At 61.9% G+C, this 17,664-nt stretch overlaps 2 protein-coding genes across 2 annotated transcripts; both read right to left on the reverse strand.

The window, feature by feature from the left end:
• Positions 1–1,547: 1,547 nt before the first annotated feature.
• Positions 1,548–9,350, reverse strand: LOC132480894 (cytochrome b-245 light chain). The gene is made up of 6 exons (XM_060085426.1): positions 9,212–9,350; positions 5,602–5,671; positions 5,038–5,112; positions 4,744–4,827; positions 4,141–4,222; positions 1,548–1,960 (listed from the first exon to the last, which is right to left on the reverse strand). The coding sequence occupies exons 1-6, from the start codon at positions 9,267–9,269 to the stop codon at positions 1,751–1,753; spliced, it is 579 nt and encodes a 192-aa protein (XP_059941409.1). The 5' UTR covers positions 9,270–9,350; the 3' UTR covers positions 1,548–1,750.
• A 934-nt stretch (positions 9,351–10,284) lies between these two features.
• MVD (mevalonate diphosphate decarboxylase) lies at positions 10,285–17,066 on the reverse strand. Its single transcript, XM_060085422.1, has 10 exons — positions 16,963–17,066; positions 14,869–14,939; positions 14,388–14,502; positions 13,974–14,120; positions 12,998–13,197; positions 12,835–12,909; positions 12,519–12,737; positions 12,215–12,330; positions 11,317–11,425; positions 10,285–10,953 (listed from the first exon to the last, which is right to left on the reverse strand). Exons 1-10 carry the CDS (start codon positions 17,030–17,032, stop codon positions 10,873–10,875), a joined length of 1,203 nt encoding a protein of 400 aa, XP_059941405.1. The 5' UTR covers positions 17,033–17,066; the 3' UTR covers positions 10,285–10,872.
• Between the last annotated feature and the right edge of the window lie 598 nt (positions 17,067–17,664).

A 17,664-nucleotide genomic window follows, 5' to 3' on the forward strand; every position in this document is an offset into this window, starting at 1 on the left:
CCAGACGAGGGGCAGCCAAGCTAACGGGCACCCCCCAGCTCAGGCACCCAGCCAGCCACCTGAGAACCACCTGACCTATCACGACAGAAGGTCCTGGCTCAGAGCACGTTTTGGGGCAATGAGTTTAGGGGCCCAGGAGTGCGTGGCCTCAGCAGTTCTGGATCAGCTACGATGCCCGCTTTGGAGCCTCGGTCCCCACGCCTGTGACGCACGTCAGCTCTAAGGGCTGTAGGGCTGCAGGGCAGTTGTCTGCACCCCCCGCCACTTCCACGTGCTGATGGACACCTACTGTGTGTAAGGCCCAGGAAGAGGGGGGGTCTCAGAAGGCTACCTGGAGGAGGTACCCTTTATCTTGAGCTTGGAAGGAGTCTTCAATCAGCACTTACTGAGTTTCTGTGAGCTGAAGCCCAGGACTGGGATCAGAGCAGTGAACAAAACGGAGAGCTCCCCACCTGCCCCGTGGGTGACCAACAACCACGGCACCAGCAGCGAAGCCCTGGGCCGGTTGGTGGTGAAGGGATCAGGGAAGGGAGAGGGGCTGCAGTGGAGGCCACCTGAGAACCACCTGAGTGGCCATCCAGGGCCCGGTGCTCCAGGCAGAGGGGATGGCCTGTGCAGAGGCTGAGAAGGTGGCCTGCCTGTGCCCAGGGGTCAGTGTGGCTGGAGCCCAGTGGGCGGGGTGACAAGGGTCAGAGCAGATGGGGCCGGGGGCCGGAGACAGTGTCCGTCCTGGGCTATGGGAGCCTGTGGGCTCTCAGCTGGGCACCGGGCGGGACAGGGCAGCGCTGGGAGTGGCCTGGGAGTGGGGGCAGAGGAATGGTGGGCCAACTGGATTTATGCTGAAGACGAAGAGTGTAGGCTGACAGGCAGTGTGCCCTCCAGGCCAGAGGTCCCTAGAGACCCCCAGCTCTGAAAGTGTGGGAGCAGGAGGCGAGCAATTTAAGGGCTTTTCCAGACTTCGGGGGAGTGGGTGCCAGGGAAGGAAGGGGCTTCCCAGGCTGGGGTGTGAGCTGAAGCCAGGCAAAGCTTTGGGGGCCACAGGAGCTCCTGGCCCCACCATGGCTACTGTGGTGTGTATGGGGTGTGTGCAAAGGGGGCATGTATGGTGTGTGGGTGTGTATGTGTTACCGAACCCACTTTGGGTTCACTCACCCACTGAGTACTCCCCCACCCTCCCTCCCTCCCTCTGTCTTTAAAAACCTTTCCCTGAAAGCCACCAGGGAGTTGGGGGTCTTTTGAGCACGAGCTGCCTGGACTCCTTGCTTGGTGCCTGCAATAAACCCTGCACCTGCCTTCACCACAACGCGTGTCAGCAGACTGGCTTAGCTGTGCGTGGGTGAGCAGACCCGAGTTTGGTTTGGTAACAATTTTGGCGACCTGGCTAGAGCGGAAGTCCCAAGTGGGCACCTTGCCCACGGCACATTGGCCCCAGGGTGGTCCGAGGGGTGCTCCAGCAGGTGAGTCCTAGCAGGTCAGGGAGCTGGGGGGACACATACGCCCTCCCCCCAGACCTGAGACGTTCTTTTCCAGAGTAGAAACACAAACACTTGGAATTCCAGATACGTGTTTCATGGAATAGGCGATGCATTGAGATCCCAGTGCCAGTGAGGAAGATGATCGCCCTGTTGCTGGTGAACCTGAAGGAGTCTGCAGAAAAGGGGGGGCCCCAGGCTGGGGGCTGCCCACCCCCACCCGTCTGCAGGAGAAGCCCTCGAAGCTTTGGCGGGACGGGAGTGGCTCAAGGCCCTGGTCACACGACCTCATCAGTCACTGGCATGGGGTTTTCCTGGGGGCCACCCACAGGGACCCCTGCCACCTCCTCCTCACTCGGCTTCTTGCGGGCCTCGGCCGGGGGCCGGGGCGGGGGGTTGCTGGGTGGCTGCTTGATGGTGCCCCCCACCTGCGGCCGCTCCTTGGGCTTGGTCTCGATGGGGGTCCAGTGCTCCCCGTGGATAGCCGCCTGCGGGACATGGAGGGGCTGGGCTGGGGGTCCTTCCAGGCCGCCCCTGCCCCGCCATACCACCTCCCTGCGCCTGTGCTCCCCCACCCCCGCCAGAAGCCAGGACACAACCGAATTCAGTGAGACCTGAGGGGATTGGAGCTCAGAGAGGTTATTTGATGGGCCTGAGGCCACACAATCAGAACCCAGCTATTTCACCACAATACAAGGGGCCCCGCAAGGGCGAGGGGTGCTGAAGCCCGGGGCTCCTGAAAGATCCCCTGGAGGCAGCTTCCAGGCGCATAGCCCAAGACCAGCCTTCCTCCCAGGGACTAAGGGCCAGGAGCAGGACAGAAGCCCAGGCCCGAGTGGCCATGATGCTGAACTGAGGCTGGCAGCTCTGGGTGAGGGGGCTGGGGAGAGGCCCAGGAGGGTGGCCAGGGAGGCCAGGGGCCCAGGTGTGTTGAGGAGGAAGAGTGCACAGCCCAGGGAATTTGCTGAAATGCAGACTCCAGGGCCAGAGGCCAGTGGACCTAAGAACGTGTATCTTTCATTTTGTATCCCCTAATACATTAGTTGATAAAAAGAATATGTGACAGCATATACTTTATGGAGCATAAGAAGAAAGTGAATTTCTATAATCATACTCCTAAAGTAAAAACTAGAGCACTGGGGGTTCCCTGGTGGCACAGTGGTTAAGAATCTGCCTGCCAGTGCAGGGGACACGGATTGGAGCCCTGGTCCGGGAAGATCCCACATGCCGCGGAGCAACTAAGCCCGTGGGCCACAACTACTGAGCCCACACGCCTAGAGCCTGTGCTCCACAACAAGACAAGCCACCGCAATGAGAAGCCCGCGCACCGCAATGAGGAGTAGCCTCAGCTCACTGCAACTACAGAAAGCCCGTGTGCAGCAACGAAGACCCAACGCAGCCAAAAAATAAATTAATAAATTAATTAAGAGAAAAAAAAAAATCAAACAAACTAGAACAGTCTATCCCAGAAGGTAAAACTAGAAAGTTGAAGGAAGAGAATGCAGGAAAATATGGCATACGGGCAGGGAAATCCTTTTTCTTTCTTTCTTTTTTTTTTTTGCTGTACGCGGGCCTCTCACTGTTGGGGCCCCTCCCGTTGCAGAGCACAGGCTCCGGACGCGCAGGCTCAGCGGCCATGGCTCACGGGCCCAGCCGCTCCGCGGCATGTGGGATCCTCCTGGACCGGGGCACGAACCCATGTCCCCTGCATCAGCAGGCGGACTCTCAACCACTGCGCCACCAGGGAAGCCCCGGGAAAGCCATTTTTAAAAAGCACAATCTATAAAGCAAATAAATATATTAGACAGACAGACTTCTGCTCAGTGAAGAATTCATGGACAAAGTTAGATCTTAATAGAGAAGGAGGAAGTATCCACAATGGCTAAAACTTACAAAAGATTCACAATTAAAATACACGTGACATTCCTGCAAACTAACAGGAAAAAGACAAAACCCCAATAGAAAAATGGGCAAAAGATCTGAAGAGGCAGCGTAGAAGCACTCAGACAGCTGAAGCGAATGAGGAGGCAGCCAGCTCGTAATCAGTGGAGCAATCAAGTCAAAATCATCAGGCCCTGTTGGCCTGACTGAAGCTGGTGGCCGTGGCGGGGCTGGAACCACGGCTCAGCAGGTCAGGGGCACCACGCGTAGGAGAACAGCGAGCGTCCAGCAGCCTGTGCCCCGTGGGGCCCCCGCGCCATCCCTACCGCCCCGCCCTGCTGTAAAGGTGGCTTCGTGCAGCCTCACTGACAAGGGGCCCTTGGCGTAACCTGGACTCCAGGCAAACGCAGCCCCAAGGGTTTTGCACGTGGCATCTGCCCTGCTCACGAGCTCCTGACAGCATCCCGAACTGGATGAGAAACGCTTGAGCAGTGGGTCCCAACCCAGGCCGGGCCTGCCGGCCGTGTGACCTGGGCCAGCCACGTCCCCTCTCTGAGCTTCCACCGCTTGTCTGTGAAGTGGAGGCCCCACCTCCCACCTCGCAGGGCTGCAGCGCAGGTTACAGAGGACGTAGGGGAACGGCTAGCACGTTAGATGAGCCAAAATGGAGGCTACGTTGTAACTGTCCCCACGGTGTGAGCAAGGACACGGGCTTGGCCTGCAGGGCCAGCCATGGGGCCAAGGCTGTCAAGGACCAGCGGGGCTGACCACGGAGGACACTACTCACCATCAAGTAGATGCTGCTTGCGATGGCCAGGCAGGCTGTGCCCAGGATGGTGGCGAGCAGGAAGCCGGCAGGTACCGACAGCCTGGGGCGGGGGTGGAGGACGGAAGACAGTCAGAAGCGGGGTCTGCAGCCCCAGGCCTTGGTCAGAGACCACAGGATCTCAGGACAAAGCCTCCAGGACCTTGAGCAGAGGGGATGCCCAGTGCTGCCCAGGCTGGGCTTCTAACTTTGGCCCCGGAGCTGTTCTCTGTCTGGTTTGCACAGGGCAAACCGGGCAGACATAGGGGCAGGGCGCTGGGCCCCCAGCCACCACCCAGGGAGGAGGCCCAAGCAGCTGCAGAGGCGCTGTGTGTGGCGGTCTCCCCGGCAGCGACCACCAGACTCATTGTGGGACGGCTGAGCAGAACCGCCCAGCTGAGCCCAGTCAACCCCAGAACACTGATTATTCCTGACTTAAGCTACCAGGTTGAGGTGAATCGTTACCCAGTAAGTAATGACGGATACAGGTTTAGGGAACCTCTGGCAGAGCCCGGGAGGGGCCTGACTGGACCCCAGCAGTCCTCTGCCGGCGGCGCTGGTGGTCCCAAGGGGGCAGAGACTCACCCCAGGTGCAGGAAGGCCCGGATGTAGTAATTGCTGGTGAGAGGCCCGAACACCTTCACCACTCTGGTCAGGTACTTCTGTCCGCTAGGCAGAGGGAGGGAGGGGAGACAGACCACAACCAGCTCAGCCCACCCCACCGCCCACCCCGGCCCAGAGCGCCCGGCTCTTCCTCCCAGGGGCCCGGGGACTCAGCGGCTGAGCAGACACCGAGTGGGCTGGTGCTGGGGACAGGACCAGGTTCCTCCGGGTTACAGCTCCTGGGGAGGCCCCCAGAGCAGGGGAGGGGAGACTCACCACCTCTCCATGGTGGAGCCCTTGCTCCTCTCCCCCCGGGGGTACTCTAGCAGGCAGATCAACACACCTGCCGCACTGAAGCTGCGGTTAAGGAACAGCCCAGCTCAGCCTGAGGGGCCGCAGTGAGCCCCCTCTGCTGATGAGAAAAGAGAGAGGTGCGGCCGCTGCCCGAGGTCACACAGCTGGGAAACAGCTGGGCGGAATTCCCGTAGCTCTGGCCACTTTGCTGCCTTCTTTGCTGTCCTGTGCCCTCCCTCCCCCGACGTCTGCCTTGGCCTCCAGAGAGCCTGTAACAGCCGGGCTGGCGGGGGGAAGGGGGGACCCGGTCCACTCGTGGATAGGCCCAGCCGGCTAGGGAGGGTGGCTGATAGACGGGGTTGTGGAGGGGGTCCCGAGCATTCCCGAGGCCTCAGTGCCACCCTCAGGGGGCACTGACACCTCCCACCCCGCCAGGGCCCGGCCTGGTGGTCTGTCACCTCCCTGCTCTGAGCCCCTCCTGCCTTCCAGGGGCAGCGGCATCTCTACCACCCCCGCCCCGACCTGGGGTGTGCAGCGGGAGGATACATGGAGTATGCGCCCAGGTACCACTGGGCAAACTGGCCGGCCGTGGCCACAACGCCCCCGGTGATGAGGACTGTGGACAGAGGAGAAGCAGGTTAGTAGGTGCTCCACCCCGTGCCTGCAGGGGCTCTGGCCACCTCCCTGTGCTCCCACCCCACAAAGGGGCCACCAGTCCACCACAGAGCTGCCCTCTGTCCGCCACCGTGTTAGCCCAGGAAGGGGACCCAGGGGGGTGCAGCCCCTGGCCGGTGATGGGGAATGGCCGTAGGCATGGGGGTCGGGACGCCTTCCCCTGGGAAGCAGCATTCGAGCCAGGGAGGGGCCTGAGGGGCTGCTGAGGGATGTGTGGGAGAGGAAAGGCCTGGGCTCCAGCCTGGACACACTCCCCAGGCCCCTGACCCTCAACACGTTGAGCGTTTGCTCGATGCATTTAAAGACTGCACTGTTGGTTGCTGATTTTGTACCGGCTGCGTGGACGTTCTCTCCTGGCTGGGGGTGTCCTGGATGACCCCATTCGTGTGTTTTGTGTGATGCTGCTCCTCCCACCAGTTCTGAGTGGACTTGGTCTCTCCAGCCCTTTACCTGCAGCTCTGTGTGCGCCTGCCGTGAGCAAGCGTATTTGTCTTTCCTCCCCAGTAGTTTTTTTCTTTTCTATTGCGGTAAAATCAGTGAACAGCTCAGTGGCGTCGCGAAGCACATTCACATTGTTGTGGCACCGTCACCACCAACCATCCCCCGGATTTCCAGTCATTTATTGAGGTATAATTATTACATAAAGTGCACAGAGTTTTTACATGTGTGACCCCCTACGTGATCTCCACCCGAATCAAGATTCCCGCCACCCGGAAAGTTCTCTGAGGCCCTTTTTTGCTGAACCGAACGTTTGTCCAGGCCCTCCCTGCGGTGGTTTGCGTGGAGCTCCAGCTCACCCTTTGTCGTGCTGGGTAGTTTCCTACTGTGTGAATCCACCACGATTTATTTATCCATTCTCCTGTCTTTGGGACATGTCAGTTGCTTCTGGTCTTGGGCTATAATGAATAAGCTGATAGAGCTAAATTCTGTATAGTTTAAGCAATCTGATAGTGAATTTAACACCTTTTATTGACTGTGATTGCAGATAACTTACTTTGCTATTTTATTTGTGTTCTCTTGAACTAGCTTTTTTTTGTTGCTTCTCCTGCCTTCTGCTGACTTGATCAAACTTTAATTTTAAAATTCCTCTTTCTGGGACTTCCCCTGGCAGTCCAGTGGTCAAGATTCTGCATTTCCAATGCAGGGGGCACGGGTTCAATCCCTGGTTGGGGAACTAAGATCCCAATGCCACATGGCGCAGCCCCAAAAAAAAAAATTCCTCTTCCTGAACCACATGTGGACTTTAGAAGGTTTAACTTCAGTCTCACCCCAAATTACCCACGATTATTAATTATTTACGGTCAGTGTCTTCACGCTGCTGTGGCCGTCCTTCTCTCTGGATCCAGCTTCACTCTCGCTGTAGCACATCCTTCAGTAGTTCTTTCCGGTGACCTGAACTTCCTGGTCAGTGGGCCCTGTGGCACAGGGTGTGGGAGGGCAGCCCGCCCCCATGCGCAGTACAGGCCTGAGTTTCCAGCGGTTTTGTCTTGTTCGAGTCTTTCTTCATCCGGGCTCCAGTGGCAAATGGCACAATTCCTTGGCGGGGATGATCTTTTGGTCTGTTGCTTCCCGGCTCTGGCCTCAGGATCTCAGCGGGTAAAAGCCCTGACTCCTGGCGCCCCTCCCTTCGGCCCCTGGACCCTCGTCATTTCCGCTGGTGTCAGGCTCAGCGACGTTCAGGTTCACGCTTGCTGTGCTGTCAGCACCTCCCTGAGCTGGAGGAGGGAAGGGACGTTTCCCCTGCATTCAGGCAGCACCATGTCCACTCGACCTGGGGGTGTAATTTCCTTGGCCTGAGCCTCCATCATTAGCAAGAGCCTCAGCTCCCATGGGGCTGTGGTCTCACGATGGGGATGGAAACTTCAGCTCGTGGTGAACCAGGTGAACGTGGGCAGAGGTGCTGGCTACGCCAGGCTGTGTGCTCTGGAAAGACTTCTCTGAGCAGGTGGATGTGAGCTGAGAGGTCGGCTTCAGGAGGAAGCCGCTTCCTCAAAGGCCAGGGTGGGTGGGCCCCAGAGGACTAGAGGGCCAGGGGTGGAGCGGTCGGAATCGGAAGGGACACGGTCTGATTAGATGGGACTTTCTACAATAAAAAGGGCCCAGGGGCTGCGATGCTCGTGGGGCCTGGCCTGGTCAGCCCGGAGGGCTGTAGTTAGTACTGAATCAGGAGGAAAAGTCAGCAAAAGGAGGAATTTGGAGCCAGAAGGGGGACCTTCTGACAAACCGCCCCCTTTGATGGTGGAGGAAGCTGAGCCGTAGTCATTGCGGGGCGGGGTGGGGGGATGGTGGGGGGAGAGGACAGCTCTGGGCAGAAGCGAGGAGAACCAGGTACTGACCCACTGGGTTCTCAGCCATTTAGATGCCAGAAGGGGGCCTGTCTGCCTGGACCCAGATCTTGGGGCTGGTGCCCCAAAGCTGCCCACCTCCCAAAACGCAACCTTACAGTGCTCCCCTCTCCACCCAGCTTCGCTGGCTCCTCCAGTCCCCAGGATGGGGGTGGGGGCCTCAGGGTGGGTCCCAGGTAAGCGGTGGTGGGCTGAGACCCTCCTCATCACCATATCCCCCAGTCCTCCCACCCGCCCACTCGGACTGGGTGTGGGGCCTTCCTGGCAGGGGCAGGGCCGTGAGCGGCTTCTTCTTGCTTCAGGCCCCGCCGCCTCCTGAGAGGTTCCGGAGTCTGTACAGCACGGGCTTCCGCCCGCCCCCGTGAGCGCAGGGGCCCGCCCCCGTGAGCATAGGGCGGCAGGGTGACGGCGCCTTCCCTCCCCAGAAGCAGCCCCAGGGGGCTGGGTGGGAGGAGGTCACATGGGCTGTTTCTAGCCGCCTTGTGCAATGGCCTTCGGAGCCAGCCGACTCAGGGCTGGGCCCCAGAGACAGAGCGGTCGCCCCCCATGGGCCAAGTCCAAGGCCGGGAGGCAGGAGGCGCCCACCTCCACACCCCAGGACCCCCGGGGCAGGAGGGGCCAGTCCAGGCAGGGGTGGGTCAGGCCAGGTTTTCCCAACCCTGCTGGCTGGTGACTCTCCGGAAACCCCCGGGGGCAAACGCTTCTTCCCCCGACTGTAACTTCCTCTTTTGACGGGGGGGGGGGCGGGTGGAGGAGTGAAAGGACAGAGCATGGGGTGTGGGTGTGCAGGGTCTGCAGGGGCAGGAGGGCCCCGGATCCCCCTCCCCAGCCCCAAGGCTCCGCTCGGAGGCTGCTGCCTGCTCCCAACACAGGCCCCCAGACTCCTTCCCGCTGGAGTCTCCAGTCTCGGGGCCCCCACCCCCAGGCTTCAGTTCCCACTTCCTGGCCTGCAGCCCAGGGCCTCTGGCTCCTCAGGACCCTCTCCCGCCCCCCACCCCTTTCCTCGGCCATAGCCTGGGGCCTCCAGGCCCCCACTTCCCCAGCCCGGGCTCCAGCCTGGACTGCCGCGGCACCCCTCACCCCAGGCGCAGCCGCCCTCTGCAGCCCCGCCCCCAGTGCGGCAGCCCCCCACTCACTCAGGCCGGACGCCAGCGCCTGCTCGTTGGCCCACATGGCCCACTCGATCTTCCCCATGGTGGCGACCCGGCTCGGACACAGCTTAGGCCCTTCGGATCCCGCGTCCCCAGAGCTCCGCCTGCCTCCCGCCCCGAGTCCCCCCGAGTTCCGGCGCCGCCCGGCCCGCCCCGCCGCTGGCCCCGCCCCAACCCCGGTTCCCCAGGTGGCAGGCAGGCCTGGCGGCAGGTGGGGTCGCAGTGCTCCCAGGAGCCTCATCCCCCACCCCCGCCCCGAGAGCCTGGGACCTGGAGCTCAGGAAGGGGCCCTGCTCAGCCGGCCCAGGCCTTCCTCCATGCAGACCCAGCCAGCTCGGCCGCGGTGGACTCGAGTGGGGGCGGGGCTTCAAGCCAGGACCCCTGAGCCTCGTGGGGATCCCTCCCCGGAGGTCAGCGCAGGCCCAGCCTCCACCTCATCTGGCCCTGGGCTAGTGCAGGTGTGGACAGGTGTGGCCTCTACAGGCAACCCTTTGCTCAGAGACTAATTTGGGAGGGGTGGTGCTGAGAGTGTGGGAAGCTTCTGGGAAAATCCAGAATGCAGGGGTGCTGGGCCCTGTCCTCTGTCACCTCCCTCCTCTGACCCCCCCCCTTCAGGGTCAAGGTCAGAGTGCTCAGATGCCCTCCCCCTCCTCCCCCCAGCTGGGTTAGGACAATGGGGAGGGATGCGAAAGGTGAGGTCGCTCAGGTCAGAGGAACGGAGAAACTCACTTGGAGGGAGGGCTCTGGTTGCAGACCCACAGCTTCGGGCTGAGTAGGGGCTCCTGCCCGCAAAGCCACTTCCCACCTCCCTTCCTGGACGGAGCTTAGAGCCAGGCCCAAACCGCGTCCGCAGCCTGTCAGCCTGAGCGACCACGTCCACCACGGTGGTGGCCATGGCCATGGGGCAGGGTCAGCTGAGCACCCCATATGTGGCTGGGCAACAGAGGGCGAGCTGGGGGCAGAAGTCCGAGTCCCCGGCCCCATCTCCCGCCGTGCCCTCCCAGCCCCGTCGGTGAGCTCTGCCTGGAGAGAAAGGAGAAAGCACGCCAGGCAGAGTCCTTGAACTGCCTTTACTGCGGCCTTGGTGCTGCTCCCCCGTCCCCACAGACACAACACTGGTCTTTTTGTGAAGACACCCTGTGCCCACTCGGGGGCCTGGGCTCAGGGTCAGGCGGGGCACTTCACGGGGGTGTCCTGAGGTCGCACCCTGTGCTGTGGTCCGTGCTCCAGCTCCGAGGGGGGACCCCGACACGCCGTCGTCTCCAGTGGTAAAGCTGCTGTTGGGGGCAGTGGGAGTGACCCCCGAGTTCAGGGCCAGAGCCCTTTATTGGCAATGCACCGGCAGCTCCCCACTGGCTGGTTCGGTCCCCCAGTGCTTGGATCCGGAACCAGGCTCCCACCTCAGCAAGGTGCTGGGCGCAGGTCGAGGAAAGGTGAGGCACCTGGGGGCCCCGCTCCTGACCACCTGGGCACCTGCAGGCGTCATCCCACTGTCCAACTCGGCCACAGCACACTGCCCAGTCTGGAGCCAGGCGGCCACCCACAAATCCCAACAAGCGCGGCCAGGCAGCCGCCACACCCGGTTCCCAGTCCCAGCAAAGCGGGCCCTTCTCCCAGCGGTGGCCAGGGCTCCGTCGAGGAGGCGGTCAGGCAGCTGCCTTCGGCAAACCATCGGGACCCAGGAGGTGAGCGCCAGGGTCATCCAGGACTTGAGGCCCGGGTCCCACCTAGGGGGTTGAGGAATCAATGTCAGGGCAGGTGACAGGGAGCGACTTCCTTCCAGGAAGTGCCAGTCAGATGACACCCTCTTGGTGACACCGGGCCCAGGGCCCAGTTCTCCAGCACAGCCTCAGTCCCTCCGGGCAGACCTGGGGTGGACAGCAAGTCCTGGGGTGGACGGTAGAGGCCAAGGCCTGGGTGCACAGGTCACGGGTCTGGGAATTGGATGGATGTGGCGGAAATCCTGGCCCTGCCACTCGAGCGGGGACCCTGATCTGTTCAGGGGGTCTCCACGCTCCAGCCCCACCCTCCCCTCCCCTCAGCCTGGGGCTGAGCCCGCAGGGCACGTGCGGTGTGCAGCCAGGACTCACCTGAGTGGCAATGATGTATTTGATGCCGCCGGGGGTGGTGTCCGCACCCAGCGCAGCCTTAAGCTTATCGGAGAGCGGGACAGGCTCCACGGGCAGCCCCTTCAGAAACCTAGGAGACAAGGCAGGACTGGACGGGGAGTGCAGGGACGGGGCATGTGCAGAACAGGCAGACCCAGGACGGAACACGAAGCAGCGGCCGGGGGCTCGTGACTGCCAACGGGGTCGGGGCCTTGGGGGCTGACGGACAAGGGTGCCCAGCATGTTCTTAATGCTCCGGGCTGTACACCTCAAAGCGGGTCAATGGGGGGTTTACGTTACGAGCATTCACCAGGAGCACAGACGCTGAGCGGGAAGGCCGAGGGCCTGGCGCCGTCACCGAGGGGCGGGTTTCGGTAAACCTCCACGAGGCTTGGGTGCCGCCTCTCACCCTGGCCCACGGCTGCTGCTGCGCCCGTTGGGGGACACAGCTTAAGAAGAAAAGGCCTCAGCTGACGCTTGGGTTGGTGCTTAAACCTACAAACTACCCCCAGGGTGACCAGGGCGATGAGTCCTCGGTCGTGGGGCCGGTCCCACGTGGTGTGGAAGGGAGCATCCGGCTCTTCCCACCAGAAGGGGCACCGCCCCCCCTGGGTGACAGATCAAAGGGCCCCACCCACGCTTCCCGCGCCCCTAGCGGGCAGCCATCCCCTCACTGAGTACTGGGTCCCTTAACCAGCGGCGAGGGAGAAATCCAGACGCCGTGCCATCACAGGAGCTGCAGGCGGCACGTGCGTGCCCCCGGGGCTGGGCCGAGCGGAGTAGCATCCGCGGTCACACAGAGGCACACGTGGGACACACCGCCTGCGGCCCCACGGGTCCCCGCCTGCCGTGGCCTCCCGGGAGGGGGCCCACAACTCACTTGTCTCCGTTCAACTCGGGGGGGAAGCTGTGCCTCACGGCAGCCACGAACTCAGCCACAGTGTCGTCCAGGGTGAAGATCACGGCGTTGGCACCCGCGTCAAATGTGTACGCCACCTGGGACCGCGAGGTCAGACCGGCTCAGACCGGCTCCCAGTGCCTGCAGGCCACCCGCTCACAACGAGGGTGGGGGGCCGCGCAACCAAAACGAGAGCGAGAGGGAGATGCAGCCCCCAGAGAAGGGGGCTCCCTGAAGCCCTGGCACGACCGGCTCACGGCCCGGGGCGCCCCAGCCCCGCACCTGCCTTGGTCCGCCCGTGGTGCGCGTTGAAGCAGTGCACCAGGTGGATGATACGCCGGGACGTGTCGTTGAGGTAGGAGATGGGCGGGAAGGTGTCCAGGCAGGTGGCGTGGAACTGGTTGCTGTCCTTCATGGTCAACTGGCCGAAGGCCTGGAAGTCGCGCTCCCTGATGCAGCGGGTCATCTCGGCCACGCGTGCCGGCACCAGCGCCTCGGCCCGGAACTGCAAGGCAGGCGGCCACTCCGTGAGCCGAGCAGAGCCATGGGGCCCGGCTTCCGAGCGCCCCGGGAGCCACCCGCCCAGCCGGCCGCGGCCTCACCCTGAGCAGGGCGCTGGTCTCCACGCTGGTCTGCATGCCCACCGTGCTGCCCATCGGCTTCCTCTCGGTGCTCACCTGCGGCGAGAGAGGGAGGTCTGCGCCACGCCCGCAGCCCCGGGAGCTGGGGAGGCCCTCCCGCCCCCAGCTCGGCCCTCCTGCTCACCACGAGGATGAGGACACGGAGTTCCGGCCAGTGTGACTCGGGGGCCACCTGACGGGCGATGCTGTCCTTCCCGTCGGCCCGCTCTCCCATCTGCCACTCCACGAAGCCGCCGTACAGGCTGCGGCAAGCGCTGCCCGAGCCCCTGCGGGCCACTTCCGACAGGTCGCTCTCCACGCCATAGACCCGGGCCAGGGTGTAGGCTGCAGGCAGTGATGGGGGCGGGGAGGCTCAGACAGACTGGAGGGTCCCTGGCCTGTGCTCAGTGCCACGGGAGGGGGGCACCCGGGGGACGGAGGCTCAGCCCCCAGCTCCACGGCTGGCATCCAGCACCCACGTGCTCATGCACTCAGCCTCCGCAGAGGGCTCTGGCGGGACGGGAAGCCTCCTGGGGACTGGGAGGCCTGTGTGCCGAGGGGCCGGAGAAAGCTTCTCTGAGAAGCTCTGAGGGGTGCTGTTTGGGGCACGGCCCAAGGCACAGAGGGCAAAAAGTGTGCACGCCTGGGGCTGCTGGCAGCGCTGGGCACAGGGCCAGAACTGGTCAAGGGTCTGATGCCAGGATGCGGACCTGCGGGTCCACGAGGCAGGCCGTCTGCCCCCGATGCAGCCTGGCTCAATGGTCTCAGGCTACATGGAGGACGTGACTCAGCTGCCCACCCCTGTGGTAAGTGCCTTTGCCCCCAGCTCGGGGGTGGGGGTCCCCGCTGGAGGGTGAGCCAGCAAAGGGGAGGGCAGAGCAGAGATTCAGAGGGAGGGATGGGCTCCCAGCAGGCCGTCCGAGAGCCTGGGGCTGGCCACAGCCCTTGGGATTCTGCTACATAAGCCAAGAAATCGTCCCCGCTTAGTTTAAGCCAGTTTGAGGGGCGTTCTGTCACGCACAGGGTCCTATACACGGAGCTCAGCGTTCAGACATGTGACACAGCCGAGGCCACGGTCCTATGCCCGGGGCACAGCACTGGGGCCCATCCCGGGCACCCACCTAGGCAGGCGTAGCCCGCCGCTGAGGAGGCCAGGCCCGCAGCCGTGGGGAAGTTGTTCACCGAGGCCACGTGCACCTTGTAGCTGAGGCTGAGGGGCAGCGGGTCCTCGTGGCCGTCGCTCCTCCGCTTGCGAGCCAGGCGACGGACTGCAAGGATAGGAGACAGCGCCATGGGTAAGCACGGCGGGGACCGGCCTCTGTCCAAGCTCCGCATGCAGACTTCCTTCTCGGGAGGCCCCAGGCCCCAGGCCCAGCTGTGCTGATGGGCGTCTGTGGCCCCTGGGGCGTGGGAGGTACGGGGGGGGTGGCGGCGGCAGCGCCTTCTGTGCACTCGGACCCGCCCAGCGCGAGGAAGGGGCACAGGGGAAGGAGCGGGCCTGGCCTGACCCCAGCATCCCCGGGGCCCCCACTCACTCTCCCTCAGGCAGGCCTGGAGGCGCGGCTGCCCCACGTCCTCCTCCCGGCCGTTTAGCCAAATCCGGTCCTCTGTGAAGTCCCTGCTGATGGCGGCCGTTGTGGTGGTTTTTAACTGGGAAAGAAAGTGCAGGGCCTCCTGAGTGGCGGGCATCGGCCAAGCACCCCTCTCTGCGGGGGCCTTTCCGGCCCTGGTCCCTCCTGGGCGCCCACTCAGGGCAGGTGGGCCGGGCTCAGGCGGTGAGAACACCCCATGGGCGTCCACTACCCAAGGCGCGGCCCATGCTCCCATCTCCTGGCAGAGAATGCAGGGCAGGGACCGCCAAGGAGGGGGCCAGGCGTGTGCATGCGTGTGCGCTGAGCACTCCTCACAGCGGGTGATGGCACGCACAGCATTCATTGGCTGGGGATTCGCTGCCACCATCTGTAAACAAAGGTTTTGTAAATATCTTTTCGGGGTGTATCACCAGCCCAGGCTCACCTGATCCTGGTGCAACGTGACACTCAGAGAGGAGTTGATGGGCAGGATCAGCTCCTCGTCTCGCTTTCCCCCTGGAACACATGGCCCACGGCAAAGCCGGTCAGTGTCCCAGCCCAGCAGACTGGCGCACTGTTGCTCCCGCCCACCAACACCCCACCCCTCCCCACCCCCACTGCCACCCCACAGCTCCCCAGTTGCCTGGACCCTGCTCTCTCACTGCACAATCTAAGTCCTCTTCCTGCTGTGCCCCCGCCTTCAGGAAGCCCTCCTGGATTGCTCCCCCACTTCACTTAGCTCCCGAGAGCAGGGCTGGACCCCTTGCTTCACTGCTTCTGTTTTGTCTTTCACTCACTCAACAAATAGCCTCGGAGCGCCTACCAGGTGCTGAGTGCTCTGATTATAAGGCCCTTGCCTTTTCCTCCCAAACAGAAGGAGCCCCAGTTACTGAAAACTCTTCAAATCTCCCTGTTCGTATCCCTTGGAGACAGCATTCCCCCCACTTCCGCTGAGCACTTCCCCTCCTGTCATATCACAGCAAACACAGGAGACCTTCCAGAAAGTCCAAAATTTCAAATCCATTGTTAGGCACAGGTGCTGCACTTTTGTGCAGGGTCTTTGGGGTGGCAGACAGTTACGGGACACAAGAAAGACGAATCCTGGTAGGTAATACAGGAAAGTCCAGAAGGATCCCCCATAAACACGCCCAACTGGTTTCTGACAAAAGTGCAAAAGCAGTTCCTCGGAGGAGGCGCAGCCTCTTCTGAAAAGACTGCTGGGTCACTGGACATCCACCACTGAGCAGAGCTGAGCCCCACATCTCAGACCTTGGACAAAAAAAATCACTCAGAATGAATCACAGACTTAGATTTAAAACGTAAAACCCTAAAACTTTTAGGAAAAAACATAAACACTCTTCAGGACGTAGGACTAGGAAAGACGGCTCTGACTTGGTAGGAAGGATGGAGAAGGTGACCCACTGGAGCCCTTTTAACAACCTCAGCCCTTTGAAAGACCCTGTTAGGGGGATGGAGAGAGAAGCTACACGGTGGGAGAAAATATCTGCAAACCACACATCCAGCAAGAATTAGTATCTAAAATACAAAGCGAACTTTCAAAACTCAACGGTAAAAAGCAGACAATTCAGTTAGAATGTGGACGAAAGTCCTAAAGAGACATTTTACATAAGACTCTCAGAGGGCAAGCAAATGAGCACTGGGAAAGCTGTTCAACAACACTGAGCGGCAGGAGAACACAAACTAAAGCCACAGTGAGATGTCACCACCCACCCATCAGAATGGCTAAAATAACAGCTGGTGACAACACCGCATGCGGAAAAGCTGGATCACACCTACACTATATGTTGTTGGTAGGGATGAAAAATGGTACAGCCACGCGGGAAAAGTGTGTTTCTTTAAAAAACCAAACATGCAACCACCCTATGGCCTAGCAACTGTACTCCGGGCCATTTATCCAGAAGAATGAAAACTTATGTTCACACAAAAACCTGTACAGGAAAGTTTACGGCAGCTTTATTCATAATTGACCCAAACTGGAAACAGCCCAGCTGCCTTGAAAGGGCATATGGCCAAGCAAACTGTGGCCCCTCTACGCTGGGAACGGAACAGAAGAGAATAACTGACTCCAAGATTCACCCGGGCGACTCTCCAGAAACTAGTGAGCAAGAAGAGCGAATCCCAGGGGCATTCCTGAGACCAGAACAAGACAGACACGGAGAGCAGGTGGAGGTGGCAGAGTGGGCGTGACCATGGGAGCCAAGCCCCCGCGGGGACGGGCGACCTGTATGGACTGTGTCTCCCGGTGTCTAGCCCCGCGGGGACGGACGTCCCTTAAGGACAGTGCCCCCAGGTGTCCCGGCTGCAGGTGGTGCCAGCTCCGCGATCGCACTGCCCTGCCGGGTGGAGGGCGCGGCGGGTCCTCACACGTGCACGCGGACACACAATCTCATCCAGACGAGGGCCCAGCCCACCTGCCGCGGCCGGAGGACCCGGTCCACCGCCCAAACCGGCCCCTCCGAGCCTCAGTTTCCCCGTCCGCAGGGCCCCCACATCCCGCGCCCCGAGGCCCGCCACTCACAGTACTTGATGACCGCGATGTTGACCGGCGCGGTGCAGGTCACCACCTCGAGCCGCTTCTCCGAGGCCATGGCCGAAAAACAGCGCGACCCCAGCTCCCGGCAAAAGGCCTTTCCTACCCGCGCCGCAGCCAGCCCCGCGATTGGTCCGCGTCGCCCCACCTGCTCGCGTGCTGCCCAATCAGCGGCGGGCCCTGTCCACGCTCCACCTCTCAGCCAATGAGCGGGATCGGACGATGGACTGCAGACGCTGAGCCCGCCCCCGCTGGCCAGCGGACGCGCTCCGGCTCTGCGCAGGCGTGGGGGTCTGTCCCAACGCGGTGTCCGCGCAGGCGCCGGCTCTGCGCAGGCGCGTGGCGGCGGCCTTACCGGTAGCGCGGGGGTCCCTGAGGTCGAAGACTCGGGGTGAAAGCTGCTCTCAGCTCGGCAGGATGCGGGCCCCGCCGCCCGGGGTTCCCATAGACTCCCCGCCCCTTGGGCGACCTGTTCCTGGTTGGCGGGCTGCTCAGGGAGGAGCTCCTTCGGAGATAGGTGCTTTCAAACCCCGCTCCCCTTTTTTTAAGCTCCATATAAGCAAGGATTCTTTTTTCCTGGTTGAAGTGGGTTGCCACATTTATATTGACTCTTTTATTGCTGTAAAATGTACCATTTTAACCACTTTTAAGCGTGCAGTTCTGTGGCATTAAGTATCTTTATATCGCTGG

The sequence above is a fragment of the Mesoplodon densirostris genome, chromosome 19 (genome assembly GCF_025265405.1).
Source record: "Mesoplodon densirostris isolate mMesDen1 chromosome 19, mMesDen1 primary haplotype, whole genome shotgun sequence".
NCBI lineage: Eukaryota > Metazoa > Chordata > Mammalia > Artiodactyla > Ziphiidae > Mesoplodon > Mesoplodon densirostris.

Excerpts from the sequence above, each read along its gene's own strand:
- LOC132480894 (XM_060085426.1), bottom strand. The coding sequence starts at position 9,269 with ATGGGGAAGATCGAGTGGGCCATGTGGGCCAACGAGCAGGCGCTGGCG. Across the intron at positions 4,223-4,743 it reads CGGGCCTTCCTGCACCTGGG|GCTGTCGGTACCTGCCGGCT; the intron begins GTGAGTCTCTGC and ends CCCCCGCCCCAG. Across the intron at positions 1,961-4,140 it reads CAAGCAGCATCTACTTGATG|GCGGCTATCCACGGGGAGCA; the intron begins GTGAGTAGTGTC and ends CATGTCCCGCAG.
- MVD (XM_060085422.1), bottom strand. The coding sequence starts at position 17,032 with ATGGCCTCGGAGAAGCGGCTCGAGGTGGTGACCTGCACCGCGCCGGTC. Across the intron at positions 12,738-12,834 it reads AGACCAGCGCCCTGCTCAGG|TTCCGGGCCGAGGCGCTGGT; the intron begins GTGAGGCCGCGG and ends CCTGCCTTGCAG. Across the intron at positions 12,331-12,518 it reads CGCACCACGGGCGGACCAAG|GTGGCGTACACATTTGACGC; the intron begins GCAGGTGCGGGG and ends TCGCGGTCCCAG.